Here is a 15,355-nt window from a genome sequence, read left to right on the forward strand (position 1 = left end):
TTAAATATACCCAATGACTTGGCCTCCATAGTTGTCTGTATCAGTGAATTAAACAGATTCAGCACCCTCTAGCCAAACGTTGTCTCTGTTCTTAAGGGACGTCCTTGCATTCTGAGGCTGTGCCTTCCGGACCTGGACTCTCCCAGTATCGGAAACATTTTTTCCACGTGCACTTTGTCCAGGCCTTTCAAATTCCGGTACGTTTCAATGACATTTCCCCCCTGTTCTTCTAAAGTCCTGGAAGTATAGGCCTGAAACCATTAGTGCTCCTTATAATTTTAACTTTTTCGTCCCCAGGATAATTCTCATAAACTTACTTGAACCTCTCAGTGCTAGCACATCCTGTCTTAAACATGAGGCCCAAAACTGCTTACAATACTCCAAATATGGTCTGACCAATGGTTTATAAAGCCTCAGTATAACATCCTTTTATATTCTAGTCTTCTTGGAATGATTGCTAACATTACATTTGCCTTCCTTACTTACCATGTCAATCTGCAAGTTAACCTTTAGGGAATCCTGCACTAAGACTCCAGAGTTCCTTTGCACTTCCGATTTCTGAATTCCTTGCCCATTGAGAAAATAGTCTATGTCCTCCTACTGAAGTGCATGACCATACACTTTTCCTACACTATATTCTACCTGCCACTTCTCTGCCCATTCTCCCAATCTGTCCAAGTCCTTCTGCAGACTTCCTGCTTCCTCAACACCACCTAGGCTTCAACCTTTTTACTGGCACAGTCACCTTCAGCAATTTATCAGAGGTTTTGATAACTTTCCTTTCTGCTCAACTGAAAATTTCACTCTACCGGAATAGTTTGGGAGCTTTACTGCATCCATTCCATTAACCTCATTTCTACTCTCTCACTGTTTTGCCATTCCCACATTCAGAATATTCAGCATTACTGAGGTAGATCAAGAAGTAGCTGGAGTAATTCTTTGTGCCGTAGATAACTTTGTGTTATACAAGTATGTCTATTTATACAGTTCAAATTATCAAATGGTTGATCGTTTTGAGATTGCCTAAAGTTAGTTTAACAGTGATACTAGCGCATTACCAAGCATCAGACTGAGAAAATGGCTGTTAATTACTTAAAAATATCTTATATAGTATAAAAGAAAGTGAAAATGGAAAGAACTTGAAAGAAATTCTTTTGTAAGTGGTATGAAATGGAATTACCATGTAGTCTAGAGACAGTGGTAATATAATATAATGCATGACCAGGGTACTTAAGACTGTAGGATTACTAAGTATCCTTACTAAGGTATGATCCCAAATAGCATAATGGGAATATATGCTGAAATTAATGGAGCCAAAGCCTAGTACGCAAATATGGTTTGGGGGGCAGAGAGAGGATTTAGGGTTTGGGGGGCAGAGAGAGGATTTAGGGGCCAGGTTTGGGTTCAGGGACAGGGAAGGTTGATTTGCAAGTTTGGAAGTCAAAGCCCGATGGCCGAAGCCTGGAGCCCAGAAGTCTGTCCTGGATTTGGAGGACTGCCTGTGTGTGTGGATAGGGAGGGAAGAAATCTGATTGGTTTTTCTATTGTTTTGTTGCTTGTTGTGTTCTGTGTTGTTCTGCTGAGTATTATGGAAATGCTCTGTTGCTGCTGGAATGTATGGCAACATAAGAAGCAGATGGATATTGCACCAAATGGTGACATAGACTTCATAGTCAGCATTGGTGGGATAGAAGTGGCAATGAATTGAGCAGTAATGGAAAAAAATCAATAAGCTGTTGATGTTGAAAGTCAGAAATTTAAAAAAAACAAAAAATGCTAGTAATCGGCGGATCAGGCAGTATCTGAGGAAAGAGGCAAAGTTAATGGTACAGATCAAAGCTTCAGAAGTTCTTCCACCTGAAACATAATTCTCTCTTTTCATAGATGCTGCCTAAGCTTCTGACAGGTTCAATATTTCCTGTTTTTATTTTAAAGATTCTTTACTGATCAAAGGCAGCATCATTTCTCTTTCTGACCTATTAATGGTAGTAAGATGTATATTTTGGGGGGGAGTTGAGTCTGAAGCAGCCAGTTCACTGATGGTTTCTATTTACTCTTTCCATCATCCTTTTAGGTCATTGTAACTTTTGGCATATGAATATTTCTCCTTTGCCCCTCTCTTCTTTGTAGATGACTTTGCCTTTGTGTACTCCTCATAAGAATCGTTTTTCCTAGTTATGAGAATCCATAATCAGTGTCAATGTTTAAATCAATGCAGGTAGTCATAGAAAATAAAGCCAGTAAGGTTGGTACCAGGCAAATTGCTAAGGATCACTCTGGATCTGTGTTCCAGAATTTATATCTTGTGATTTGTGTTTTGAAAAATGTCAATCGTGACCTTATGGCTTATTTTACTTTCCTATGAAAAATCAGGTCAAAAGAAGTAGACTGGCAACCATACTTCACAACACGATTAGTAGACGACTTTGCTACCCATCTTCGTGTGTTCAGGAAAGCTCAGCAAAGGATAGAAGACTTGAGACCAAAAAAAGGTAAGGAATAAATTTCAAACTCAAATTTTCCTTGAAGTGATTATCTCAACTTTTGTCGTATAGCATTGTGTCCAATTTTCTCTAATAGGAGAATCTAGCTATCCATTAATGGTGAAGCTGAGGATGCAGGAATCTCTGGCCATAGCCACACTGGCACTTCACATCCCTTGGCATGTGTTTCCCCTTACATTGCGTAGAACATTGCAAGAAGTCAAAGTCACTATGCACAGGGCAAATGTTCATTTCAGCAGTTTGGCAGCTTGCGGTGCTAATATCAATGTGTGAGTTGAGCAAAGGCAGACTTGAAACTAGCTATTTCTTCCTAACGTACCATGCTAGGTATTTGTATGATTATTTTGCACTAGTTCTAATTAATGGCCTATTCATTTTGGAGGCAATTATCACTTGGTCTCAGTTGTTTATTTGATCTCTGGTCTTGAAAAGGTAAAGCGTTCAGGTCACTTAATAACAAATATCATACCTGAGCAGATACCTGCAAGAGAATCAAAACTTGATCTGTATTTTTTTATTCGTGTATTTTCGGTGGATGTAGCCCAGCTCCCTATGGAATGCACACGTATCTTCACCAGCTAGAACTTTTCAGATAACCTTGCAGTGTTGGATCTAGATTGATATTACATTTTAATTTCAATTTTGGAGATGTGAGCATTCTCCACCAATGCTATGGTTTATTACCTATACCTAATTGACTGATAGAAGATGGTAACCTTTTTGAATTCCTTTCAGTGAAGGAGACAGGGAAGTATGTGGATGCTAGCATTCTTAAGTGCCTGGTTCCTTTGTTTTTGGTGGAACAGGTGATAGGTTAGTCAGGATAGTCCAAGTGAGTAACTGCAATGATTTTAGTAAATAATGAATATTCCATCGTACCTCTGATTATGCCTGTGCATGGTGGAAGATCTTTGGAATGACAAATAATAGCTTATTGAGGGTTACCCAGCACTTGATTATCCTTCACAGCCACAGTATTTATGTGACTCTGGAGGCTAATCAAAGACTGGGTAACGTCTGTCAAAGGATTTTTGAGCTGAAACCTTAACATTGCCTCTCTTCCCAGAGATGTGGCCTGACCTGCTTGAGTATTTCTATCATATACTATTTTTATTGTAGATTATTTTTATTTTGTCCAGTTGAATTTCTAGTTGATGTAATTCCCCAAGGGATTGATGTTGTAGACTCAGAGGTTATGATGCCATTGTATTCAAAAGTAGATGGCTAAACTTTTTCTTGTTAGTCATTGTATTATTTGGCATGCATATGGCATGAATGTTGCTTTCCATTTATTAGTCCATATCTTAACATAAGTCTTCCTGCATGTAGGCAAGAACTGTTTTATTTGCTGAACAGTTACCAATAGAAATGAACTTTGTCGATATCAGTACATGGAAAAAAGGTGTTCGATTAGGGTGTAGAGTTGTTATTTTTCTTGCATTTTCCTTGTTGTTTAACTTTCCTATATTTGGTTGTATTTTTATAAAATTACCTACTTGCATGTAATTGTTCAGTGAATTATCCAGGAATTATGGTACCAATTGCTTTTGCATTTTTCTAGAACTTTATTAGTTTTTTGTAGCAGGTGTCATACCACTTGAATCTGAGCATCTTTAACACTGATATCACTATTACTGAAATTTTGTTATCTCTGGTCAGAATATGAGATGATCACAACTTTTTTTGCCTTTGTCTCTTTGTTCTCTTAGCTCTTTCTATGATCATCCTTTGTTCTTGTAACATTTAATAAAACAGCCCTAGGCAACAGGTTTTATGCCTCATTCTTGATTTCTGAAGAACCTTTGGATCAAAAACACCAGAATCCAACAAAGGTCATTGATGAAACTATTGAATATTAGTATGCACAGGGAACTGTCCTGAGAAAATCCTGCAATGATATTCGATGGATGGGATGACTGACCACTAACCATTAACAATTACAGCCATCTTCCTTTGTATGAGGAATGATTCTATGAGGGGTGATTGATAAGTTTGTGGCCCAAAGGTAGAAGGTGTCAATTTTAGAAAACCTAGCATATTTTTTTTCAACATAGTCCCCTCTTACATTTACACACCTAGTCCAGCGGTCGTGAAGCATACGGATTCCTTCTTTGTAGAAGTCAGTGTCTTGGACCTCCAGAAAGTGGTCCACAGCAGGGGTTATTGATAAGTTCGTGGCCTAAAGTAGAAGGAGATTAGATTATGAGAACACTCAGTCCTCGTTTATTGTCATTTAGAAATGCATACATGCATTAAGAAATGATACAATGTTCCTCCAGAGTGATATCACAGAAAACAAGACAAACCAAAGACTAACACTGACCTAACCACATAATTATAACATATTGTTACAGCAGTGCAAAACAATACCATAATTTGATAAAGAAAAGACCATGGGCACGGTAAAAAAAAAAGTCTTAAGTCCCGATCGACTCCTGAGTCCCCGATAGCAGGCGGCAAAAGGGAGAAACTCCCTGTCATAAACCTCCAAGGCACCGTCAACTTGCCAATGCCTTGGAAGCAGCCGACCACAGCCGACACCGAGTCCGTCCATCAGAAAACTTCGAGCCTCCGACCAGCCTCTCCAGTGCAGCCTCCCGAGCACCATCCTCTGCCGAGCGCCTTCGACCTAGCCCCGGCTGCCGAAACAAGCAAAGCCGAGCATTCGGAGCCTTCTGCTCCGGAGATTCCAGTTACTACATAGTAGCAGCGGCAGCGAAGCGGACATTTCAGAAGTTTCTCCAGATGTTCCTCCGTACTCTCCTCCTCCTACATGGGTTATTAACTTCAAACTTTCTGCATAATCACTCAGAATTGAACTGCACGTGCAGGTGACGAGAGCTGTAGAACTCATCTCCTTTTACCTTAGGCCACGAACTATTCAAAAGGATCCCAGAGACAGTTAATTTGTGATGGTTTTGTTGATATGTAGGTGTAAGGCCAAGTATGCTTTCCAGAAGGGGAGAGAATAGGAGGAGGACGAGTTTGGATAGCATTGAGTGGAAGCAAAGTGAGGATCAAGCTAAACAGAAGTATACAAACTTGAGTACTGGAAATAAATTATTGCATGCTAATTTTAATGGAGATTTTATTATGGCTTTGCAGTACATTATGCATCTTGATTTCAAGCTGTTGCTGTTGGGACCAAGCTATTAAATGTGACTATTTCGTGTTTGAAGCAAACACAATCCCCATCAGTTCTGGATGGATGAAATTAACATTAATTAACTCTAATGGGGAGAAAATAATAGTTATTTTGCTTGCCTACTTGTTGAGGAAGAAAATAATATGATACCAGATCATGCACATGCACTTTACTTTTGCTCTTTAATGTGTTACTTGACTTTTGCTTGAATTATTTTCCTTTATCCCTGAAAATGCATGCGATGAGCAGTGGCAATCAGTAGACTCATGGTGGTATTATAATCTACATCAATTATAATTAAAGTTTGGCTCTTACGAAACTGAAGAGATAACATTTTCTATTTTATTCCTTGAACTTCAAAACTGTTTTGAAGAAACCTCTTATTTGTAATGGAGAACTTGTGTAGCAAGTTTAAGAGAGTCCTGGATAGGGACATGGAGCTTAGAAAAATAGAGGGCTGTGGGTAACCCTAGGTAACTTCTAAGGTAAGGACATGTTCGACACAGCTTTGTAGGCCAAAGGGCCTGTATTCTGCTGTAGGTTTTCTGTGTTTCTAATCCAGAGCTTGATTATTTCTTTCCAGGCAAAAATTCTTGGTGTAAGTATGTTCACACATAGCATACACATTTTGAACCTGATATAAGAATGTGACTCATCCATTTTGATAAGAAAGTGAATATGAAATTTGAAAAACTTGAGTTCAAAGAAGTTTCAACTTGGAGTGGAAAGGGTAATTTTTCATATGGATAACACAAATTGGTTGGTAGAGTTCTTAATCAGTAGCAGAATCAGAATCAGGTTTATTATCACTGGCATGTGACGTGAAATTTGGTAAACTTAGCAGCAGCAGCAGCAGTTCAATGCAATGCATAATCTAGCAGAGAAAAAAAAATAAATCAATTACGTATATTGAACAGATTTTTAAAAAACGTGGAAAAAACAGAATGTGTGAGGTAGTGTCCAAAGATTCAGTGTCCATTTAGGAATCGGATGGCAGAGGAGAAGAAGCTGTTCCTGAATCACTGAGTGTGTGCCTTCAGGCTTCTGTACCTCCTACTTGATGGTAACAGTGAGAAAAGGGCGTGCCGTGGGTACTGGAGGTCCTTAGTAATGGACGCTGTGTTTCTGAGACACCACTCCCTGAAGATGTCCTGGGTACTTTGTAGGCTAGTGCCCAAGATGGAGCTGACTAGATTTACAACCTTCTGCAACTTCTTTCAGTCCTGTGCAGTGGCCCTCCATACCAGACAGTGATGCAGCTTGCTCTCCATGGCCTTGATGTTGATAATAGAATAAAGTTAAGACCATATGATATAGGAGCAGAAGTAGGCCATTCAGCCCATCGTGTCTGCTCTGTCATTCAGTTGCAGGAATAATGGTAGAAATAGCTGATAATGCAACTGAATTTAAACCAAGGTAAGTGAAATCATACATTTGGGGGTGTAGTAGGTGGATCAGATCATTACTTAAAACAGCATAAAGTTAAAAAGATTAGTGATCTCAAGAATTTGAATGTACTTATTACAACCCCAACTTCACCCCTCAAGGAAAAAGTAACTTGCTGCTGCTGCATTAGCCTTTATAACTAATGAGTTCAGTTTAAAGGTGCCTTTGTTGTTGCTCGACAAGACCCTCTAAACCTGACTATTGATGAAAAAAGTTGAGATTTCTGTATTTACCTTGTCTGCATTTTACTTAACTAATATTATCAAACACACCTGTCAACAGCAGTAATAATGTTGATTTCAATATGTTATTAAGATCAGTGATTCTGTCATTTTAGATATCTCTGAAGAATTTGTTGAAACATTTTTTGAAGTTGAAGTAGAAATGGAGAGAGAAGTGTGCCGTGACCTCATTTGTACTTCAAGCAAAGATGAAGAAGGTTTGTTTTGTTTAGCCTTTGTACTAAAAAGGGTTTTCAAATATGGAAAGGAGCTATTTTTCATCTGAACAAAGTTCATTTCTTGTTATGCTTTTGGTGTATCTTAATAATTATCTTCCGGCAATGTTATAAAGGTAATGAAAGCAAATAGAAAATAAGAGGTCAAGGTCAAGAAGTAAATGGTGATGCCCAGTTAAAATGATGCTAACTAATAAAGACTGTGCTGAAATATCATTATATTTAAAGCATGCTGATTGTAAAGGCCAGTGCCAATTTATACCATGCAATTATAGTGGAAGCATGTAGATAATCAGAAACAGAGTAAACTCAGGCAATCCAGAAAGGAGGTATAGGTATAGTACTTGAAAGAAGTAAAACTAAGGGTAGAACTGTGACAGAGTGAGAGCAAAAGTGTGTTTGAAGTGCTCAAAGGACCAGTTCACTGAGGAAGACACTTTCTGTGACAAAACTCTAAACAATTGGTTAGTCCCATTCAAAAGTAGCTCAGTCTGTGAGAAAATAAGTGAGGATAGTAAGGAGTAGCTAAATTTGTAAAAAAAAAGAATGGGGCTATTAATAGTTTTTGTTAAAGATCAGGGTGAAATAGCTAAGGAAATCAATTGTTAGCATGGAAGATAAAAAAAAAATAGGTATGAAATATGGGGTGAGAGGGCAGCACAATCGTAGGAAGCACCTTTAATCAAAACAGCAGGGAAGAATGGACAACACCTTGCTCAAAGAAATGTTCAGGAACAGACTTACCTTTTAAAGCATGATGATTGTAAAGGCTAATGCATCAATTTATCTATTTCTTTGTACTTGATGCAACTTGATATGCTGTGTTTCTGATCAATACCTCTGCTCAGTGATTTGTTGCAGTTATAGATCAGCCCTTTGAGTTAGCTTATATTTAGCCTTAAAATAAAACCAAAAAAAAGCAAATTTTACAAACTCTAAAACAGGAATGTACTGAAGCTATTCAGCAAGTCAGGCAATTTCTTTGGGGAAATGAAATAGAGTTAGCAGAACTTAAAACTGCCTTTTGTATGCACAATTTGGATCATTAGTCTTTATTTGGAATGTGCAAGTTGCAGAAATCATTAGATGCATAATTAATAAATTCCCTGAAGTCATCTCCACCTTGTATTGTTTCTTGACTTTGACGTTTATCTTCATCTTGGTAAGTTTAATTTGTGCAGAGGAAACTCAGTTTATGAAGAAAATGCAAGTTACAAAATTTACAAAGCCTAACTATGAAGCATAGAAATTTCTAATAAAGATGTTCTTTTCCAAAATAGTTAATTCTTTTGTTTTCTTGTGTTCAGTATTTCTTATTTTTCTTGATAATTTGAGCGATTTTGAAGTTATTTTCTATATGGTACAGTCTTCTAAAGTGACTAGCTCATAAATAATTAACGCATGTTAAAGAAATTTATAATTAAATCTTCAGTTTAAAAATAGATTTCTAAAACAATAAGACATATGCATGTCAGTAAGTTCAGGGCTTTTTCTAGAACATAGAAATCCTGAATTTTTAAGCAAGAGGTCAGAAGTTTTACTTACAATGTTTTGTTGTTGGACTTTTCATAGAACATGGAGCAAAAATATGATAAGTTGACCACGTTTTTTTTTCTCCAAATCATAGGAACTATTTGGATTTTAATATTCAAATTAGCTCAAGCTATTTGAAAGAAAATCCTGAAATAAGATATGCATGTCCCCTTTCTTTCAGCTGTAACCACACAATCTTTAAAATGTTTCAGTTTGTGTCTGTCATTGCATCCCCTCTCTCATGCTTCTCCATGCCATCTTTCACCCTTGTGCTGTGGAACAATGTGCTGTTTTATCAAGCAGAGTAGAATGGGAGTTAATATAAACTGAAGACCATAAGACGTAGGAGCAGAATTAGGCCATCAAGCCCATCGAGTCTGCTCTGCCATTCCATCATGGCTGATCCCTGATCCCACTCAACCCCAGACATTTGCCTTCTTGCCATATCCTTTGGTGCCCTGACCAATCAGGATACTATCAACTTCTGTTTTAAATGTACCCACAGACTTTGCCTTCTCCTCTTTCAATGGCAGAACATTCCACAGATTCACTCCTCTCTGGGTAAAAAAAATTTCTCCTTGCGTCTGGTCTAAAAGGTCGCCCCTCAATTTTGAGGCTGTGCCCTCTAGTCCGGGATACCCCCATAGGAAACATCCTGTCCACATCCACATCTAGTCCTTTCAAGGTTTGGTAGATTTCAATGAGATCCCTCTTGCATTCTTCTAAATTCTGGGCCCAAAGCTACCTCATGTTAACCCCTTCATTCCTGGAATCATCCTTGTGAACCTCCTCTGGACTCTCAACAACATATTCTTTCTAAGATATGGGGCCCAAAACTATTTACAATACTCCAAGTACGGCCCGACTAGTGTCTTATAAAGCATCAGTATTGTCTCCTTGCTTTTATATTCTCTTTACCTTGAAATAAATGCCAACATTTCATTTACCTTCTTTATCACAGACTCGACCTGTAAATTAACCTTCTAAGAGTCTTGTACGAGGACTCCCAAGTCCCTCTGCACCTCTGATGTTTGAATTTTCTCCCCATTAAGATAATAGTCTGCACTGTTGTTCCTTTTATCAAATTATATTATCATACATCTTCCAACATTGTATTCCATCTGCTACTTTTTTGACCTCCCTCCCCCCCTCTCTCCCCTCTCACTCTCCCCTCTCTCACTCTCCCCTCTCTCACTCTCCCCTCTCTCACTCTCCCCTCTCTCACTCTCCCCTCTCTCACTCTCCCCTCTCTCACTCTCCCCTCCCTCTCTCTCCCCTCCCTCTCTCTCCCCTCCAGCTCTCCCCCTCCCCCGCCCCCCTCCGGTATGAATTCAATCATACTATGATCACTGTCTCCTAAGAGTTCTTTTTTGTTATGCTCCCTAATAAGATCTGGGTTATTACACAAAACATAATCTAAGATACCCTTTCCCCTCATTAGGATCAAGCACAAACTGCTCTAAAAAGCCACCTCGTAGGCATTCAACAAATTCCCTCTCTGGCGATCCGGCACCAGCCTGATTTTCCCAATCCTGTTGCATATTAAGTTCCCCATTATAATTGTGACATTACCCTTATTATATGCCTTTTCCAGCTCCCTTTGTAATCTCAACGCCACATCTTGGCTACTATTTGGTGGCCTATATATGATTCCTGTAATTTTTTTTTCACCCTTGCAGTTTCTTAACTCCACCCAGAAAGATTTGACATGCTCTGACCCTATGTCACCTCTTTCTAAAGATGTTAATCCATCTCTTACCAACAGAGCCACACCATTGCCTATACCTTCCTGCCTGTCTTGTTGATACAAAATATATCCTTTGATGCCCACAACGTCACACCGAACAATGCCTAATTGTGCCACGAGTTCATCCACCTTATTCTGTATGCTACACATATTTAAATATAGCATCTTCAGTTGTGCATTCTTTTCCCTTTTGAATTTTGCCTCTGTGGTACAATTTAACTCTTTGCTCTGCCTGCATTTGTATTCATGCATTGGCTTGTCCTTCCTTACATTCGTGTTACAGCTATCATTTGCTTGTAAAACTGCTGGCTCATCCTCAGCTCTATCATTCTGGTTCCATTCCCCCGTTATAATAGTTTAAAACACTCCCAAAAGCTCTTGTAAATATGCCTGCAAGAATATCGGTCCCTCTTGGATTCAAGTGGAACCCGCCCCTTTTGTACAGGTCACACCTGCCCCAGAAGACCAGAAGTAGTGAGTTCATACCATAGTATGCCAAGATATAATACATTGAATACATTTATGGTAGGAACTAAGGAGAGAAATTATAAAGACAATTGTTGATTGTCATTTAAAACCCAACGTCTTCCAGAAGCCTCTAGATTCAAAGAATATTTAGAAAAATTATGGTGAGTGCTGTTCCCATAAAAAAAAATGCATGACAATGTAGTGGCGTAACTTTGTGTTTATTTCTTAGTAAACTTTTAAAACATTTTGCTTTCAGTTTTCCTTTACAGATGTCTTTTTTCAACAGTGTAGTAGAGGAATTGAGCTGAAATAAAGTACTCCATCCTTCCACTGAACACAGTATTAATAAAATATATATTGGAAAAGAACTGAAGTATATATTTCTTGTCCTTGATGGATATATTTTTTGGAATTGATATATTATTGTCACCTACAAAGATGCAGTGAGAAGCTTGACTTGCATATTGTTCATACAGATTATATCATTGCATAGTGCATTAAGATAAAACGATAAATGATGTGTAACAGCTGCAGAGAAAAGGCATTGCAGATAAACAATGAATTGTAAGATCATAACTAGATAGTTTGAGGTCAAGAGTTCAACTTGTACAAGGGAACCGTTAATAGTTTTATAACAGTAGGGTGTCCTTGAGCTTGATGGTACATGCTATCAGGATTTTGTATCTTCTTGCCCCATTGAAGAGGGAATATCTGAGGTGGGTGGGATCTTTGATTATGCTGGCTGCTTTACTGAGGCAGCAAGAAGTATAGGTAGAGTGCATGGAGAGGAGGCTGGTTCCTGTGACGTACTGTTTCCACACACTGCCAAGAAGTATAGGTAGAGTGCATGGAGAGGAGGCTAGTTCCTGTGATGTACTATGCCACACACTGCCATTTCCTATGGTCACATACAGAGCGGTTACTGTGCCAAGCCATTATGCACTCAGATAGAATGCTTTCTTTGGTGGGTTGACAAATGCTACAAATAGAAAAAAAACACATTTCTTATCTAAATTAGTTCTGCTATGGTTACAACTTAAGTAATGATTAATGGGATAAAAAAAATTATGGAAGCTACACTATATGGCATTTACAGTTGTTGATTTAAAGTTGCTTACTTTTACAGCATTCTTGAGAGATCTCTGTGAGGTTCTATTGTATTTGATTCTTCCTCCTGGAGACTTCCATAACAAGAACATGAGATATTTCCTGAGGGTGAGATGAGCTGGTTTCTTTCTCAATCTGATTATATGATTACAAAGTGTGATGTGAGCTGTAACTATTTCTCAGCTGCCAAATAATATTGCTTAGTCATTTCTAAAGATACGTTTGGTTGAAATCATATCTGCTAAATTTTGTGGCAATTAGATATTTAAATTATAATCCATAACTACAGAAGATTCTCTCCTGATCACACTTCATAATTCTGGAGGTTTCAAAAGAACTGGTGAAATTTGCCTTACCTGCAGGATCAATTAAAATATTAGGACTTATTAGTCCGAGCATTGGCAAGTTATGAAACTGAATTTAATATGGGTGGGCAGCAGAGGATGAACAAAATTGACAAAAAAATTTATTGTCATTGAAGCCCTGTGAATCCTAAAGTTTTCATCAGGTTTTGGATCGACCATCTTAACGCACCTATCTATATATAGATATGTAGCGCCAGCTTAATTGAAAAATTCATATATTTTCTAGAGATCCATGATATGTATCATGACTAAAACAATTGACATTACCTTTTATATATCTAGCTTGTTTACAATGCCTCTTGAAAGGGTTATTGCAAGCATCTCTGTGACCTAGTCACTGTAAATGTTACAGAGTAGTAGTATAGCTGCCTTTCTTAATAAAAGGTAAATGTTCATTCATAGATATTGTGATGAGATTCTGAACAAAATCATTAACTTGTTTAGATTCATGACATTTTTCTGTTTAAGAACAAGAATTTTGCTAATGAAACTGGGCTTTTCCCAATACGTGACTTCCTTCACTGTCAAGAGTTTGGGAGTGTGATGAGGGACTAAGTAAATTCTAGTTTTTCCAACTATTCATGGGTGTAGGACCTACATGTTAATATGTTCAGTATTGATTTCTTTATTTCCGAACATCTATTAGCCATTTTCTTCTGTGGTTCGGATAAAAAACCAGGGCTTTCTACAGAACTTGAAATTACAGAAGCAGTTGTTTGTAGACTTCAGCATCAGATTTAAAATGTGAGTGGGGCCTGTTGGAATATTCTGTGGAGCTGGAAATTATTTGGGATATTAGGCACTTGGTAAGGGTCAACAAAAAGAAGTGAAGTTTAAGCGAAGCAGCTATCATAGTGGCGGACGTTGTTGGAATGGACTTGTGTTGAATGGGGAGCTGAGTCTGTGACTCAAGAAGCTACGGCATGGAGAGGCAGAGACTAGGTTGAGGTTTCTGTCAGTTTTATCTTTCTTTGACTATATAAGTCTAGCTAGACTATTGAGAATGGATCACAGATTAGTGATGTGCTCCTCAGGCAAGATGAGGGGAATCTGGGAAACTTCCAGACTCCCTGATGGCTACATCTGCACCTGGATGCAGCTCCTTACAGACAATGTTATACAGATCATGTTAGAGAACTGGAGCTGAATGACCAGAAGAATGAGGAGGAGACAGATGAGAACTACAAGGAGGTAATCACCTTAGCTGCAGGAACCAGGTGGCTGGGTGACGATCAGGAGAGGGATAGGGAATAGGCAGGCCATTTCCCTCAATAATGAGTATACTGCTTTGGATACTGTTGGGAAGGAGTTGGGGTTGAATGGCCTACCAGGGGAAAAGCTGCAGTGACAGATCTCTTGCACTGAGGTTGGTTCTGTGGCTCACAAGTGGGGGGGGGGGGGGCGGTGCGATTCAATTGTTAGCAGAATGGACAGGAGATTCTGTGGATACAGGATGGTAATGCTCCCTTTCATGTCTCAGGGTCTTAGATCATTATCATTATTCATCAGCTGAATAGCAGTGATGCATGGTAATCTAAAGAAGTTTTCCACTTTCAATCTGGAGAAGTTTTTTAGTTTTACCTAATGTTATGTTATTTCAGGGAGTTTGAAGTTGATATTAATCTCCTAGTGACTGTCCTTTACAGCTGGTCAAGCAATAACCGAAATTGTAATTGGAAAGCCTGGCAAATTGCCTTAAGATATTAGGATAGCTGCAAGGTTGCTGTTTGAGTGGAATTGTTCTCATTTTAAACACCAGGTCCCAAGAGCTCATGAGGATTCTACAATATAAACCAGATTGGAGTAACTTAGCTGTTATTTGTTCAATCCAATTTTAGTTGTTGCTTGTTTCATTGTAATAGCTGTTAATATGAATGAATAAGCTAGACTATAGAGTCAGCCCTGGTGCTATAGTTCTTTACTTTTAATTACAAAATTCAGAAGGTTATATAATTAAACTGAATTTAAATTCCCACTTTCATTAGTAGGATTTGCAGTCATGCCTTTGGAATTCATAACTCAGTCCTCCAATCTGGTTATTTAATGAAGAGTATATTTTTGAAAAGCTTCATTATATTTTCAAAATGCTAATCTAGTCAAAAGAATTGCTCTAATTTTTCAGGAAATTTTGGCAAAAGGAATTCTTCTTCCGTTAATTGACCAGCTTAGTGATCCTGACTTTGTTAATCAGTATATTATATGGATGGTAAGTGACATTCATGATTAATGAAATCATGCCAAGCCTGATATGGTCTTGATAAGCATTTCTTTCCTACAATGTTAAACTTAATACATTTGAGCAAAACAGAAAAGATTATTGTACAACTGTATCTCATTAGAGAAATAAAGGAAATAAGGGGTATAAGGGCTGATATATAAAGAACACACTTTGTTCATTTTTGTATTAAGGATTATGAAGACAAGGTTAACTGCTAAATGTCAGTTTGTGTACAGTTGTACTGGCAATGACTGGGAATTTTTATGTTTTGTGGAATGGTAGTTCAGTGATCAGTAACTTGTAAACAAGTGAGAATTATCAACAACTGAAATGTGTTGAAAAATCAGTGGGCTGGCTGGTGGTGC

The 15,355-nt window shown here is 38.2% G+C and overlaps 1 protein-coding gene across 5 annotated transcripts in view; it reads left to right on the plus strand.

Moving 5' to 3' along the window:
- snx13 (sorting nexin 13) overlaps positions 1-15,355 on the plus strand; it is a 207,771-nt gene that overhangs the window by 100,651 nt on the left and 91,765 nt on the right. For all 5 annotated transcript variants that reach the window (XM_063043762.1, XM_063043758.1, XM_063043761.1 and 2 more), the window contains 4 exons: positions 2,374-2,492; positions 7,433-7,534; positions 12,427-12,515; positions 14,895-14,978. In XM_063043762.1, coding sequence (XP_062899832.1) covers positions 2,374-2,492; positions 7,433-7,534; positions 12,427-12,515; positions 14,895-14,978 — 394 coding nt within the window. The remainder of the gene's footprint in view (positions 1-2,373; positions 2,493-7,432; positions 7,535-12,426; positions 12,516-14,894; positions 14,979-15,355) is intronic.

This window comes from Mobula hypostoma, chromosome 3, assembly GCF_963921235.1.
Source record: "Mobula hypostoma chromosome 3, sMobHyp1.1, whole genome shotgun sequence".
Taxonomy (NCBI): Eukaryota; Metazoa; Chordata; class Chondrichthyes; order Myliobatiformes; family Myliobatidae; genus Mobula; species Mobula hypostoma.